The sequence below is a fragment of the Ovis aries genome, chromosome 3 (genome assembly GCF_016772045.2).
Source record: "Ovis aries strain OAR_USU_Benz2616 breed Rambouillet chromosome 3, ARS-UI_Ramb_v3.0, whole genome shotgun sequence".
Lineage (NCBI taxonomy): Eukaryota > Metazoa > Chordata > Mammalia > Artiodactyla > Bovidae > Ovis > Ovis aries.
In genome coordinates, this window is record NC_056056.1 from 7,331,878 (window position 1) to 7,348,523 (window position 16,646).

The following is a 16,646-nucleotide window of genomic DNA, read 5'->3' on the forward strand; positions in this document are numbered from 1 at the left end:
TGCTGTATAACTATGACTTGTCAGCTTTCTTTACGTTATAACTCAACTAAAAAAATAAGCCATGTGCCACCTTAGCACCCAGAGGCAGCCCCAGGCCACTCTTACACAAGGACAGCGTTTTGCTGGGTCCTTGGTACTTCCCTCTGTTCCATCATGTGAAAATACCGGGACAAGGACCCAAGTTTCTTTAGCTTCAGTCTGTAAATACCTGGCATGAGAATCTCCCGGAGACCTGGTGAAAATCTGGGTCCCCAGGCCCCGCCCTAGACCTACAGACCTATGGGATAGGGTGGCTACTCTGCATTTTTATTTTTTGTTTGCTTTGAACAAATATTACCTTTGCTTGACTCAAAAATGAACACACTGTAAGAGGGATGTACTCAGAAGTCTTACTCTACCTTTCTCTCCTCGCCATCCACCCCTCCCCCACACCCCAAAGGAAACCACCACTTTATCTGCCTCCTCTGTATCCTTCCAGTACACAACTAGAAATACAAACAGACCTTTCTTGTTTCCCCTCTTTCTTACCGAAAGGCAGCTTGCCATGCGCACCACACCTTGCCTCCCCTCTAACAGCATAATCAGCCCTTCGGACCCACTGATGGAGAACCCGTGGACACAGAGGACCAACAGACCCTCATCATCTCATACAAGGGAGTATCTATAGGGGATCCTGGACCCAATCCCCCACAGATACCGAGGGAGGGACCACTGGAAGTCACAGTCTCTTCCCCCGAGTCCCTGAGTCACCTCCCCGTTCTCTGTTAGAGCTGCATGGTACTCCCAGGGCAGCCTTACTAGCTTATTCAACTGATAATAAACTGCAGACGGACACATGGGCCGTTTCAGTCTGCTGCTACATACCATCACCTACGAACAGCCCTGTGCAGAGGGCGGCACACCCACAGTGGTGATTCCCAGAGGACAGCTGGAGCAGAGGGTAAATGCATTTGTACTTTCAGGGAACAGAACTACTGTTTCAACAAACTCCCCAGTGCTGATATCTGAATGCTTCCTTCCCTCCCACTCACCCCCAGCCCCCAAGCCCATCCTGCGGCAGCCTCACCTGGTCAAGTCTGGCATACCAGGTCCTGTAGGCCTTGTTCCCAAATCGAGAGGGCTGGTCCACTGGAGGGGTCTCATCGATCCACCTGTCCAGCGTGTTGAGAAGAGCGACCAGTTTCTCAATGGCCTGTGGAGGCAAACAGAGGGGCCCAGCCACCATGACTAGTGGCTCCATGCTAGAGCCACAGAGGGAAGCCCCAACAGCTGCTGGACAGTGACCACCAGGCCTCGCACCACTGGCATCTCCCTGCTGTCCCTCTTTCTTCCCAACCCTCCTGAGCGTGAAGGAGGGGCCAGGGGAACACAGTGAGCCTTCCAGAAAGGGCCCGGCGCAAGGCTGAGGGACGGGCACGGCTCCCACGCCCGGCTTCTCCAGCCGGCCTGCCCGGGGTCGGGGAGTGGGCGGGGACAGCTGCTGGACAAGCGTGAGCGGCAGCCCTGACTTTCCTTACTGCATTTTATCGAGGTGTTCTGTTTAGTGCACAATACCTGCTCGTCACTGAAAATAGAAACGTAAAAAGGAAAGAAACAAAGACGACAGGTAATCCTGCCACCCGGAAATCAACGCCACAAGGCACCCCCTGGGTGCTGCAAGCTCACTTTCCACCACTTCACTCTCACTCAGGTCCTACAGCAGCAACGGCTCTTGCTAACCAAAAGAAACCCGAAGAGGATTTTCAGTGCAAAGGATTTTCCCTCTGCACCACTTCTGCTCACAAAAGGTTCCACAGAAACACTCTTACTTTCAGATAGCAGGAGAGTCTGTCTTAACATTTTAACATACTCTTCCATATCATCATTTTAGTGTTTTTCACTGCTTATCATGGTTAGAATTTTGAAGGCAGCTGGACCTGGACTTATATCCCAGCTAAGGGACCTCCCTGGTAGCCCAGTGGTTAAGAATCTGTCTTCCAATTTAGGGGATGTGGGCTCAATTCCTGATCTGGGAACTAAGCACCCACAAGCTGTGGTGCAACTAAGCGCGTTTCCACAACCAGAAAGAGGCCCCTGAGCTGCAACTAAGACCCAAAACTATAAAAATAAAATAAATGTTTTATAAATAAATCCCAGTTAAAACATCATTTGGTTGTTGCAAAACCTTGACCAAGTAACTTCAACGCTCTGAGCCTGTTTGCTCATCTCAAAGATGGACATAAAAATGGGTAAATAATGCTGAGGGCCGCCTCGAGGCCTAAGTGGCAACTCGTGAAGCACACCAGCGCATGTCTGGCAAAGGGTGACAGGGCACATCTACACACACACACCCTCAAACTGGGTCTTGGGGCACACGCTACTTTGTAGTCTCATCAGCTGCCTCACAACCCTCGTTCCAAGCAGCACAGAAGTGTGGCCTTTGCGAAAGCCTCTTGCGAGCGAGCGACATTCCACTGCACCGAAGCGCTGTGATTATTACCCACTCCCTCACTGCTAAGCATCTGGGCTATTCCAGCTGCTCCCTCTGTGGAAAGCTGGGGCCACAGGTCCGCGTGTGGGCAGCGGTGGCTAAGACCCGGCTCTTATCTCTCAGCTCTGCCTTTCTCACAGAGCAGGCTTTAAGCAGTGGGATCAGTGTGACAGGCCAGGCGGTGTTAGCACACCGAACATTACTCAACACAGAAATCAGGCGAGGCTGTCTCGCTCCAGCACAGGTCTGTGAGGGTGGCTCCAAAGGTGCTTGTTCCAGATACGGCCCGTGAAACGAGCCAAGACAAAGGTACGGGAGGGCTCAGGGCGCACGACTCGGGGACACGTGGAGGCAGGTGGCCTGGGAGGGGGGGTCCTGCCCAGAAGCAGATCCTGCCTGAGTCCGCCGGGCACAAATGGGCTGAGGCGACGTCTCTGGGAGTTCCACGCCGGTAGGAATTTGCAAGGGGCACCCATGGGAACAGTTGTGACCCAGAGGGCAAGGCACGGTCAGGTATGCCATTGCTGAGCCCACACACAGAAATGGCCCCGGGAGCCGAGCGTATATTTGTATGGAGGAAAACGGCAGGCTTGAGCTAACAGAGTATGTGGGAGTCAGGGCACCCCCTCCCCACCGCAACGCAGCTCCAGGAGGCACGGACCACACGGCAGTCTGCACAAACAGCGTGACGGTGGCTCTGGTGCTGCCCTCCCTCACCCACACTTGGGGCCTGGGAGGAGAGGAAAGTTACCTGTAAGAGGAGGAAGTTTCCCTTCTAGCTGGCCATAGGGCCAGGATGACACAAAGCTGCATTGCTGAAACGTGACCAAAAGCACTGCCACTGTCTGGCGCTGTGAAGAACTAAGTCAACCAGGAAGAGCTGACAGGGTCCCAGCAAACCTGGCCCCACAAAGCAACTGAGGTTTCTGAGGACGAGTGGCCCCACGAGGCACCAGACTACTGATCACCCATCGAATGGGACAAAGAAGGTGCTCAGAGGTGGGCAGGAGCCAAGCCCCAGCTGCCAGCTCAGCTGGGCCAATGAATAATTAGAGGCTCCCAGGTCCTCCTGGAGAGGGCTTTCTGAGTGCAGGGGCTGCCTCCACTGTTCGGCTGGCTGGGGGAGAGGGGCTGGAGGGGAAGGAGTTGTGGGCTGAGACCCCCAGGAAGCATGGAGAATCATTGGAGCCACCTTCTTTCTCCTTGGACCAAAGAGTCTTTTTGGATTTCATGGACCAGTACAATTTACTTGTCGATTTAAAATTCTGCCTTCATTTTAAAAATCACACGAAACTACAGCAAAATGTAAGCCTCCTATCTACCGTCAGCTTTATTTTACAAAAAAAGAAAAAAAAATTTTTTAAATTTTAAGTCCCCCAAAATAGGACAATTCCAAAAGGAAGGAGAGCCTTCTAAACATGGATCTAGACAATCCCACCCCGCGGCTCTTGCACGCTCCCTTTGCTGCAGGTGGTCTGGGCGCCAATCCCAGGCCCCTCGGCCCTTTCCCCAGCAGCAGCTGCGTCCCCTGCACCAAGAGCCAGGAGCAAGCAGCAGCAGGGGAGTCAGGCAGCTGCCGCAGGCGGCACAGGAGGCCGTGTGCTGGGTGCGGTGCCTTCAGCTGCCCCTGTCAGCTGTGGGTAGCAGCTGGGAGACCCCTGGAGACCACGCTAGCCATCTCTGTCCCCTAAGTGAGGATGAACCCAGCTCAGGAAGAGCCCCAAGTGAAGCAACAACGTTACTGGAAACTGAAAAACAGCTAATGATAACAATGGCTGATAAATGATAATGTTGCCTAGTACATGCCAGGCATGGTGCCAAAAAAAGACACCTACACATGGGATCACAGTGAATGCTCCCCAGGGGCCATGAGTAGGTTGGCAGCTCCTCCCACTAGACAGATGAGGAGATGGAGTGTCAGAGGGGACAAGGCCATCCAGCTCAGAAGTGAGAGGTTATCAAAACCTGGTCAGCTTGACTCTAGAACCCCAGCACTCAAGCAGGCTGCAATCCTGCCTAAAGAACAGCCTCTGCTCTAAGACAACGCCTGGCTGGTATGGACAGCTACCATCAGAGTCTTCAGGGCTAATTAAGGGACCTGAGAGGGACTTGGCAGCTCAGGATCTGCTGGGGTAATTACAATTCTCTCCTTTAATTAGCCTCCCCCCGCCACATTCCCCAGCCCACTGAGCACAGCTGAGTGTTCCTTACCACAGGCTCAAGGAGGTGCCCTCTCTCCCCACAGCCAAAGCCCCAGAGCAGTGACCAGGCCCAGGAGGAACCAAGAAGTCACTGGTGGACCAACTCCCTTCTCTTGAAGGCTATCAATCCCCAACACAGGTCTGGCGTTCCACAGGACCTCGGCCACCCAGCAGCCAGTCAGTGGCCAGGAGCATGAGGCCTATGCCAGCCTTGCGGCAGGTCGACAGACGGCCAGGCCAGGGCCAGGCCGTCCCCAATAGGCCAAAGCTAAGGCTAGAGAGCTGGGTGGCCAAGGCATTGAGAGGCTGCTTGGGCCTGAGGTCTGAGATAAGAGAAAGCTCGAAGGAGTGCTAGGCTGCCTGAACAAGACCTCCGGAGGCCCCTGGAGGCCCAGCACCCAGAGCTGGGAGGTGGGAGTACAGCAAGAGCCAGCAGCTGGCGAGACCACACCCTCCACGGGTAGGAGCTCCCCCACAACTCCCGCACTCCCTCCATAAACAACCCTGTCTTTGAAACACAGCCAAAGAGCCCCTACCAAGCAGTGTGCGCCCTTCACCTCAGAACTGCCACCTCTACGAACGAAACTTTAGGAAAGAATGCCCACACAGACCTATGTGCGGGGGCATTCAGAGCAGCAGTGTTTGGGGAAATGACCTCGAAGTCTAATTTGGGGGCTGTTTAAACCAGTGAGGGCACGGCTCAAGGGCAGAGGAGCTCCCGGGGAAGGTCTAGGTGACAGTCCCCACACTGTTAATAGGGGGCTGTCCCTAGGAATCAGTTATGGGGAGGAATACAGGGTGCTGCTGCTGCTGCTAAGTCGCTTCAGTCGTGTCTGACTCTGTGCGACCCCACAGATGGCAGCCCACCAGGCTCCCCAGCCCCTGGGATTCTCCAGGCAAGAATACTGGAGTGGGCTGCCATTTCCTTCTCCAATGTGTGGAAGCGAAAAGTGAAAGTGAAGTTGCTCAGTCACATCCGACTCTCAGCGACCCCATGGACTGCAGCCCACCAGGCTCCTCTGTCCATGGGATTTTCCAGGCAAGAGTACTGGAGTGGGTTGGCATTGTCTTCTCCATGGAATATAGGGTGAGGCCAAGCTTTTTTGTTAGTGTCACACAAGTTTCTAACAGTAATCTCTTCAGTTGGCATGTTTACTTCTTTTGTGATCATTTTTAATTTTAAAATTACATGAAACACCAGTTAACCAAAGTGCAGGCTGGGGAATTCCCTGGCAGTCCAACGGTTAGAACTCCAAGCTTCCAGTGCCAACACCTGGGGTTCAATCCCTCGTCAGGGAACTAAGATCCCACAAGCTACAAGGCTTGCCCCCACTCCAAAAATGCAGGCTATAAAACAGCTTGTATACCTTGGTCCCAATTCTATAAATACACATCTACACAGACTTTTTTAAAAAGTAGAAATAGTTCAGTGTCAACAGTGTCAACTGCACACGTGTCTGGGTGATCGTATTTCCTGCACCTGGCCCACCAGTCCCACTGCAGGCTCTGGAAGCTGTTTTGGGAAAAGGCCCGCCCCGACCAGGCCTACCTCGGAGACCTTGTACTCAAAGCTCAGCTTCTTCCCCTTCACACCTTCATTGAGGGTGAGGATGAATCCGATGTAGTCAGCGTACGCCTGCCAAACAGAGAGGGGAGTGAGGACGTGGAGGTGTCAGACCTGCACCCTCTACACCCCAGCCAGCCCCCAGCTCTGCCCAGCCTGGGGAGCTCCAGGCTACCCCCGGCTCCCCACCTGATAGCCGGAGAGTGCAAAGACAATGCCAAATACCCGACCCTGAGCCACCCTGGCCAAGGACCACCAGAACACCTAGGCCTCTAGCCAGTCTACTGTGCACTCACTACTGCTGCCAGCTGTTTCTCTGCACAACAACCCATCACTGTCCCCATTTTACATACGAGGACACCAAGGCTTTGGGGAAAGTAACTCCTAAGACCAAGGTATCACTGGACACGGAGCTAGGACCCAGCCAGCCAAACTCCAGAGCAGAGTGGGGAGTGCTCCATCATTATACTATACCAAGGGTCCACCCCCTGGGAACTTTCCAGATGTTTCTCCCAACAGGCAGACCAGCTGTGTGCCTGTGTGCAGATGCCCTGCCCGCAGGAGATGAAGCTGTTTTCCAGCCATGGCCAGGTCCCCCAGCACCCCCATCCCCAGCTCCCAGTAGGGCACCCTCTTCCCTTGGGCTGCAGGTTACAGCCAGCACACAGTTAAGAACGCGCTGAGGCGCAGGCCTCTGGAGAGGCAGTTCTTGGGCGCTAGCAACTTCCATGTGGTCTTGTTTCTTCTTCATCCCTTTCGCCTCTCACTTCCTTTCTTCTTCTTTATCCAAGCCTTAGGGATGCCAGTGGGGGGGTCTTCCTTGGTGGCCCAGTGGTTTAGACTCTATGCTCCCAATGCCTGCAGGGGGCACGGGTTCGATCCCTGGTCAGGGAACTAAGATCTCGCATGGCATGGCCCCCAAAAAACAAAAAAATCCATGTTTGGGTGGCCACAGCAAGCCAAGGTAAGCCCTGAGAGGTGACTGCTCAGGGTCTGGAAGGGAACATTCCTACAGCGGCCTGTGGAATGGCTGCAGGTGGAAGTGCAGGCCACAGGGTGGGCCCACCACATCAGCTACAGCAACACCCACAGCGCAGGGCAAGCCTGAGTCCTCGGCCTGACTGCGCCGGCCCCGCGAAGCACACCAGGATGCAAGCAGCAGCCGCACGAGGGCGTGTCGCTGCCACGGTCACTGTTCCCACATGGCTCCAGGGCTCTCGGTGACTAAGACTTGTGAACATGACTATGAGAAGTTTCTGTCCATACCATCAGCAATAACTGTCATGCCTACAGCTCCGTAAATCTCACTGCACCCCCGTGAGCACTGGGCCATGCGCTTTTCTGGCTTTCCATCATTTGAGCCCCGAACGAACCCCATTTTATAGTAGAGGAAAAGGACGCTTGGCCCAGTTAGGCACTGTGCCTAAGTCACAAGAAGAGAACAAGGCAGCCCTGAGCTTCCAGCCCCGAGCTCCTGGCCACTGCACTCCGTCTGCCGCCTGGTGAAGCACTGTGGTCAACACACAGCCCCCTGTCTGGCTGCAGCAGTTTCACACATTTGATCGATGAGCTTCAGAGCAGGTAAAAGACTTCCATCAGGCATCAGTCAAAACACACTTCCCAAGAAGTGTGGGTGCCTAGAGCAGCACTAGCAAACCACTTGCAAAGCACCAGAGAGTCAATATTTTAGGCTCCAAGGGCCACATGTTCCGGTTCACAAATTCTCAACTCTGCTCTTCCAGAATGAAAGGAAGCATAAACAACATGTAAATTAAATGAGCAGGGCTGTTTTCCAATAAAACTTTACTTACAAAAGCAGGAGGATCAGGTTAGGCTGCAACCTGTGGCCTAGAGCCCAGCAGCTCAGCCCCTGGGGCTCTGAGTCATGGGGGTGACTCTCTGGAGTCTCACCTCAACTAGTGACTGTGCCACCAGGCTAAGCGTCTTCACCTCCTGGCCTCAGTTTTCTCACCTTCAAAATGGAGATGACCTCAGAGTCCACCTCCCAGGTTTTCTGTGGCAATTAAATGAGCTAAAGTACCTGGCACATTATAAATACCCCATCTTTTTTGGAGAACATCCAGGGGAAAGCAAGAAACTACAGCCACATTTGGATTCAGACAACCCTGCAGGTTCAGGGAAGAGAAGAACAGTGGGCCTCAACCTGGACAAGATGGCTCCCAGGAGACTTCCCACGTGCTTGGAGACGTTCTTGGTTGTGGTAAGCAGGAGGAGGGCTGCTACTGGCATGGAGTAGGAAGAGGCTGGGGTGTTATGAAACATCCTACAGTGCACAGGACAGCCCCTATGACAAAGGATTATCTATCAACGTCAGTAGTGCTGAGGCTGAGAAACTGAGGGCCAACAAACAGATGATGAAGGCCTAGAGCCATACCTTCCAACAGCTAAGGGCCTCAGGTGTTTATCCTGGTGAAGACCTGGGGGAGACGACAACTCAGAAAAGACATGATAACCATCCCCTGATACTCAAAGGGCAGGCTTGTGGAGGAGCCACAAGCCAAAGAGGAGCCAGGTAGGCTTGTGTGGCCACAGCCCCAGAGAGGCCAGGACACGGCGGCAGCAGGGCTTGGGCTCAAGGTCAACACAGTAGACTCCTCACAGAGAACCTGCCAAGCTCGCCAGGACCCCCGGCCACCCTTCTGTACAAGCAACACTTCCCGCCCCACCTGCCCAGATCAGGTACAGGCAACTGAAAGCAGCTGGACCCAAGGCCACTCCTGAGAACTTGAAATTGGCTTTTTCATAGTCCCAGTCTTTTTCACAGCCTGTACCAGAAGCCTGGCAGGTACAAGCTGTTATCTTCTGCCTACCCCAGGGATGAAGTGCAGAAAGCTAGCTGGGATCCCAGTTCCCTGGTGTTTTAGGCTCAGCCACCTCTCTGGCCTGGGACTTCGCTGGCAACTCAGATGGTAAAGAATCCACCGGCCAAAGCAGGATACAAGTTCAACCCCTGGGTCAGGAAGATTCCCCTGGAGTAGGAAATGACAACCCACTCCAGTATTCTTGCCTGGGAAATCCCATGGACAGAGGAGCCTAGCGCGCTACAGTCTACAGGGTCGCCAAAGAGTCAGACACGACTTAGCAACTATGTCAACTTAGCACTCCTCTCCATGTGATATGCTGACTCCCAGACCTGCTATTACTTGGAACCAAACATCAAAGGGATCTACCATTTCAGATGTGCAATCAGTACAGTAACACCCAAGGGGCAATGGCCTACAAAAACCAGGAGCAGAACTCTCCATGGCTGTCTTCACCCTGGCTCCCAGAGACCTTCCCACTAAAGAACACTGTGTACTGTCCCTGAGCGGGAAGAGACAGCCAGCTCCCCTGTCACTTCTTTCCCTAGCTTCTAGACAGCTCTGGCTCCAAAAACAAGAAGGGTCAAGAGCTCACAGCCCCACCCCAGCCTAGAAAATCACTTTGAAAAAGCCCAAGTCTCTCATGCCAGGTCTGAACCCATAGTGCAGACACCACTGGTACCTGAGAACGCTTCCATTTGCCCATATCTGGAACAGTGTGGATCTCTTTCTTTGGAATGATGAAGTTCTGAGTGGTGGGAGGGGCATCCTCTGAAGAATCTTGACAAAGAAAATGAGAAAGCAATCAGATAAATAAAATCCTCCCCTCCCAACACACACACACGCACGCACACACACACACACACACACACACACACACACACACACACTTTTAAACCAACACCCAAGCCCTTGCATAACCAGACATGTACTCCCAGGATTAAGTATTGGCTTGTTAAGCCAAACTCACTGGCTTCCTGTCTCCCCTTACTCTGTCTGCAAGGAGCTGGGCAGTGCTGGCAGTGCCCTCAACAACTGATATGTCCAGTGGCTCTGCCATGCTCTCTCCTCCTGCTCTCCAGCCAGGCAGAAAGGTTAGAAAAGTAAAGCCAAGCTGACCTTTTAGACATAAACAGGCAACTCAAAGAAGAAGGAAAAAAATGGCCGATAAACAAAATTTTAAAATTACCAACATCCCGAATAAGCAATGAAATGGAAATCAGATGAGACTGCTTTTCTAAATCAGGTCGGCAGATTAAAAACATCTGGCACTGATTGGGGATGGGGAGAGAGGAATGCTCCTGTACTGCTGGTAGAGCCTAAGATGGTAGATTCTGCTGAGGGGGCAACTCGGTGCTATCTCTTGAAGTAAAACTATACCCACATAAGCCATATGGCTTATACACCCATATAAGCCAACAGTAGGAATCAACTCTACAGATGTGCCCTCAAAAATAGACAAAGACATATATAAAAGTGCTTACTACATCGAAAAAATCAGAAACAACCTATCAATCAATCAATAAGGTGACAGGTTAATAATGATATGCCCACATGATGGAAATCTTCCTGGCTTTTTGAAAAGAATAAAATCTAAATTACTGACATGAGAAAAACAGCCTAAATTATTAATAATTGAAGAAATAAAACTGCACCATTCAACTTCACAGTAATCCAAGTCTATGCCCCAACCCTTAATGCCAAAGAAGATGAACAGGTCTATGAAGACCTACAAAACCTTCTAGAACTAACACCAAAAACAGACGTCCTTTCATCACAGGGGACTAGAACACAAAAGCAGGAAGTCAAGAGATAACTGGAGTAACAGGCAAGTTTGGCCTTAGAATGGAAAAGGAAGCAGAGCAAAGCCTAACAGAGTTTTGCCAAGAGAACACAATGGTCATAGCAAACTCTTTCTTCCAACAACACTAGAGATGATTCTACACATGGACATCATCAGATGGTCAACACCGAAATCAGACTGAATATATTCTTTGCAGCCAAAGATGGAGAAGCTCTAAACAGTCAGCAAAAAAAAAAAAAGATCTGGAGCTGAATGTGACTCAGATCATGAGCTCCTTATTGCAAAATTCAGACTTAAATTGAAGAAAGCAGGGAACACCACTAGACCATTTAAGTATGACCTAAATCAAATCCCTTATGATTATACAGTGGAGGTAATGAATAGATTCAACAGATTAATCTGGAAGACAGAGTGCCTGAAGAACTATGGACAAAGGTTGGTAACACTGTACAGCAGGTGGTGACCAAATGTATCCCAAAGAAAAAGAAATGCAAGAAGGCAAAGTGGTTGAATGAGGAGGCCTTACAAATAGCTGAGAAGAGAAACAAAAGGCAAAGGAGAAAGGGAAGGATATACTCAACTGCATGCAGAGTTCCAGAAAATAGAAAGAAGAGATAAGAAAGCCTTAAGTGAACAGTGCAAAGAAATAGAGGAAAACAACAGAACGGGAAAGACTAGTATCTCTTCAAAAAAAACTGGGTACCAAGGAAACATTTCATGCAAACATGGGCACAATAAAGGACAGAAACAGTAAGGACCTAACAGAAGCAGAAGAGATTAAGAGGTGGCAAGAATACACAGAAGAATTGTACAAAAAAGATCTTCATGACCCAGATAATCACGATAGTGTGGTCACTCACCTAGAGCCAGACATTCTGGAGTGTGAAGTCAAGTGGGCCTTAGGAAGCATTACTACAAACAAAGCTAGTGGAGGTGACAGAATTCCAGCTGAGCTATTTCAAATCCTAAAAGATAATGCTGTGAAAGTGCTGCACTCAATATGCCAGAAAAGTGAGAAAACTCAGCAGTGGCCACAGGACTGGAAAAGGTCAGTTTTCACTCCAATCCCAAAGAAAGGGAATGCCAAAGAAAGTACAAACTACCATACAACTGCACTCATTTCACACGCTAGCAAGGTAATGCTTAAAGTCTTTCAAGCTAAGTTTCAACAGTACGTAAAACAAGAACTTCCCGACGTACAAGCTGGATTTAGAAAAGGCAGAGGAACCAGAGACCAAATTGCCAAAATCCATTGGATCACAGAAAAAGCAAAGGAATTCCAGACAAACATCTACTTCTGCTTCACTGACTACACTAAAGCCTGAGTGGATCACGACAAACTGTGGAAAATTCTTAAGGAGGTGGGAATACCAGACCACCTTACCTGTCTCTTGAGAAACCTGTATGCAGGTCAAGAAGCAGTAGTTAAAACTGAACATGGAACAACAGACTGGTTCAAAACTGGGAAAGGAGTACATCAAGGCTATATATTGTCACGCTGTTTAACTTGCATGCAGAGTATATAAAAAGAAATTCTGGGCTGGAAGAATCATAAGCTGGAATCCAGATTGCTGGGAGAAATATCAACAACCTCAGATATGCAGATGACACTACTCTAATGGCAGAAAGCGAAGAACTAGAGCTTCAACCCAGGTGATCAAAAAAGGGGGGAAATCAAAAAAGAAGGGAGTGAAAATCAAACCATCAATCCTGAAATCAATCTTCTTTTACCCTCATCAAGAAGCTCTTTAGTTTTTTGCTTTCTGCTATTAGAGTGGTGTCATCTGCATCAAAAAAGAGGGGAGTGAAAAACTTGGCTTAAAACTCAACATTCAAAAAACTAAGATCACAGCATCCAGTCTCATTATCTCATAGCAAATAGATGGAGAAAAAGTGGAAACAATGACAGGTTTTCTTTTCCTGGGCTCCAAAATCACTGCAGACAGTGACCGCAGCCATGAAATTAAGACACTTGCTCCTTGGAAGCAAAGCTATGACTAACCTAGACAGCATATTAAAAAGCAGAGACATCACTTTGCTGACAAAGGTCTGTATAGTCAAAGCTATGGTTTTTCCAGTAGTCACTTACACATCTGAGCATTGGACCACAAAGAAGGCTGAGCACCGAAGAACTGATGCTTTCGAATTGTGGTGCTGGAGAAGACTCTCGAGAATCCCCTGGACTGCAAGGAAATCAAACCATCAATCCTAAAGGAAATCAATCCTGAATATTCACTGGAAGGACTGATGCTGAAACTGAAGCTCCAATACTTTGGCCACCTAATGGGAAGAGCTGATTCACTGGAAAAGACCCTGATGCTGGAAAAGATTGAGGGCAGGAGGAGAAGGGGGCGACAGAGGATGAGATGGTTGGATGGTATCACCAACTCAACGGACACGAATCTGAGCAAACTCCAGGAGAGAGTGAAGGACAAGGAAGCCTGGTGTGCTACAGTCCACGGTGACACAAAGAGGTGGACAGGACTTAGCAACTGAACTTCAGCAACATACTATATACAATATAATCTTACTGTTGTTAAAAAAAACTATTTACATACGAACATTAACAATACATATACCTATCAGCTCATGCCTTAGAAAAATCTAAACAGTTAAACACCAAAGTTAATAGTTGTCATCTCCAGGAGGTAAGATTTATAAAGGACTTCCACTTTCTAAGCTACATATTACTATTAAAAACTAGCATTATGATACTTTTGTAATCATAAGTAAACGATTTTAAATGGATTTTCTATATTTTCAGGAGCTAGGGAAAGAAAAACAGAGTAACGTGTGCATCCCATTTAGCTGGAGTTTATGTTTTGCTGCATGGATCTTTCTGTTTGATTATGGAACAGTGCCTCCTAAAATCTGAAAAACTGTGAATTCCAAACACACCTATTTTGTAGGTTGGGAGTTGTGGGCCTGAATCTACTATTGGAGGTGTGTCAGATTAGTAAGACCCTTCCTTTAAAAATGAAAACTCTCAAAACTTCCCTGGTGATCCAGTGGTTAAGAATCTGCCTTCCAACCCAGGTGATGCAGGTTTGATCCTTGGTCGAGGAACTAAAATCTCACATCCCAGGGCTACTAAGCCCTTAAGCCACAACTACTAAGCCTGCATGCCACAACGAAGACCCAACGCAGCCAAATAAAAATGTAAACAAATAAAAATGAAAACTCTCAAAAAATAGTTTTAATAAACAAATGAAAATGAAAACTTTCCAAGAAGAGTGATAGACTATCAGTCACTCACAATGTAATATAAATCTGTCCCAATGCCATCCTCCTAAAACCTAGCTTACATTAGTTACATGAACAAAGGGAACAAAGTTCTAAGTAGGTTCTAGAACATGTGACATCTGGGGGACTAGAGCCTTCCTGGAGTGGCCTTGACGAAAGGAAATGTCCCAGGAAGCCTGGAGACCTAAAGAGAAAGGGGGATGAGAGTAAGGCAAAGCTCTGCCTAATTCAAATTCAACCCAGGGCCGAAAAAAAAAGAGACCAGAAACTCTTTTTCTTCAGCCCACCTGGTTAGCAAGTCCTGTTCCCAAGAACCTCAAATTGATGACCCTACTATTAGCAAATTGCTGCTTCAAGTAAGATGCTAAATTTAAAGCTTTTTAGGTCAGGCCAGTGACCTAACCACATTGTTTTTTTGGAAAATGTATTCCACATTTCAAATTATCTATTTGCAAATGATCCTCGGGAACAGAGCCCTCTTCTAAATTTGAGAGAACTGCTCCTCTCTGCAAGGGAAGAACTCTCCTGACATTATTTCACAGGGTCCTGTTCTCAGAGGAAAAGCTACTTGGAAGTTTCGCATCAAATCACTGATGAAACACACACACAAGCCCCAGAACGTGTGATTCCAAATTAAAAAAAAAAAGCCTTCAGACTTGAAACTATGATCAGTGAGGTCAGATCCAATTTCTCTAGCCTCAGATTATTCCTTCTCTGACAAAGGTGACATAGCACAAGCTGGATCCCCAACAATTTCTCAGTATAAGATGGAAATATCCAGGGTTCTAGAGATGTTCCTAAAAGCCCTAAAGAGTATATTACCATCTACCATTTGGGAATCTGTCTATATGTTCAACTCAAACCACCTTTACTGACTGCCACCACGTCCCACGATTTGCCTGCATCATCCCTGCCAAGAAGAAATAAGGAAACAGGCTCACAGAGGCCGGAGCTTGCCAGGTAGAGCCAAGTTTATGTAACTCCAAAATTCAAGGTTTTTATCACTACACTGAGTTAAGTAGTTCTTCTACTACTTGTTCCTAAACATCCTGAGTTTCAAACTTCAAAGAAGGACCACCTCCTGGGAACCTGAACCTTCTCAGACATACAGAATTCCCTGAGCCCACCTCTATCTCAGTGCCTAGGTTCTCGCCCCTACACCTCCCGCCACCCATCTTCAGGGACACATTCATCTCACTGATAATTCTGGTTGCCTTATATACCCTGATGCCATTACCAGAACTCCTAAGGACATATGCACAGAAGTTCTGTACCAAGTAAAATAAATGTCTGGTTTTAGTTGCCTTGACAGACCATACCCAACTCTTTGTCCAACTCTTTTGCAACCCCATGGACTGTAGCCTGCCAGGCTCCTCCATCCATGGGATTTTCCAGGCAAGAGTACTGGAGTGGGCTGCCATTTCCTTCTCCAGGAGAACTTCCTGAGCCAGGGATCAAACTGGAGTCTCCCGCACTGCAGGCAGACCCTTTTACCATCTGAGCCACCAAGGAAGCCCTGGCAATGTTCTTTTATTTGTGTGTGTTCGTGTGTGTGTGTGTGTGTGTGTGTGTGGAGGGTGGGGGGGGGGGGGTGCAAGGGTATACCTCTTTGATCTTCAAAATTTCTCCCTCCTGAGACCTTCCCAGAGATTATAAAAGGCAAGCCAGGGTAGAAGGAATATAGAATGGTTTCAAAACACTAGCTGTTTTGAAATAACTGTTTGGACAACCTATTTACACCTCTGACAGAATGTAAACGTCATCTACCGTCAGTTCTCCTCAGCTCAAGGCAGGGGGAGTGGTCAGCAAACACCCTTCCATTCCCCTAGGTAACCGGTCTCTCTAAGAGGATCCTTTCCCCATCACCTCCATGCCAGTTATTCGAAATAATCTAAAAAGAAACCACTGCCTGTAAATAAAAGTTATAGCAGATGATGCCAGAAAAGTGACTCGTCTCCTTGCACAACCAGCCTTTTTAAATTAGTGGCTTAGACGACCGAGGGGCAGTTTGTCTCGATAACTTCTCAGCCACTGAAACTCGAGTCCCTTTTTCCGAGGGGAAGAGAAGGGAGGTGATAAGGGGAGGTCAGGGAGCGGAGGCAGGCTGGCATAGGGGGTCGAGGCAAGCCCCACGGAGCACCAGCCCCCACCCCCAAGGCAGGGTCTAATAAAGACAGCAGCCCCCATCCGTGGGGTAGGGGTGGGGTGCTTCCCCACCAGCTCAAGAGCTGACTTGAGCCCGAACAGCCCAGATGTGGAGAAAGCCTCCCCTTCTGGCCGCGGGGCTCTGCCCACCCGACCCCTCGGGCCGCTCTGGCGCCCCGAGTCCCGGTGTCAAGCCCCACTCACCACCCCCTTTCAGCCTCGGGGTCCTGCCCTCCCTCCGGACCCTCCCACTCGGGGGCCCGATCAACTCTTGCTCCTTCTCGGGGCCCCAGGAGCGTTTGCCCGTCGAGGTCCTCCAGCTCCTCAACGCCGCTTCCCCTCGCTGAGGCGCCCCCCACACACCACCACCCCTTCCCCGCCCCCACGCCTAGCACCG

The 16,646-nt window shown here is 49.5% G+C and overlaps 1 protein-coding gene across 6 annotated transcripts in view; it reads right to left on the reverse strand.

Moving 5' to 3' along the window:
• The window catches only part of PTPA (protein phosphatase 2 phosphatase activator), a 33,926-nt gene that overhangs the window by 16,858 nt on the left and 422 nt on the right, over positions 1–16,646 (reverse strand). For 3 of the 6 annotated variants that reach the window (XM_027966316.3, XM_027966317.3, XM_060411681.1), the window contains exons 2-4: positions 9,740–9,837; positions 6,221–6,307; positions 1,067–1,192 (exon numbers count right to left, since the gene is read on the reverse strand). In XM_027966316.3, the coding sequence (XP_027822117.1) occupies positions 1,067–1,192; positions 6,221–6,307; positions 9,740–9,837 (311 nt within the window). Of the gene's footprint in view, positions 1–1,066; positions 1,193–6,220; positions 6,308–9,739; positions 9,838–12,950; positions 16,614–16,646 lie in introns of those variants that run through there. The other 3 variants (XM_060411680.1, XM_060411682.1, XM_060411679.1) reach the window with 2 other exon arrangements.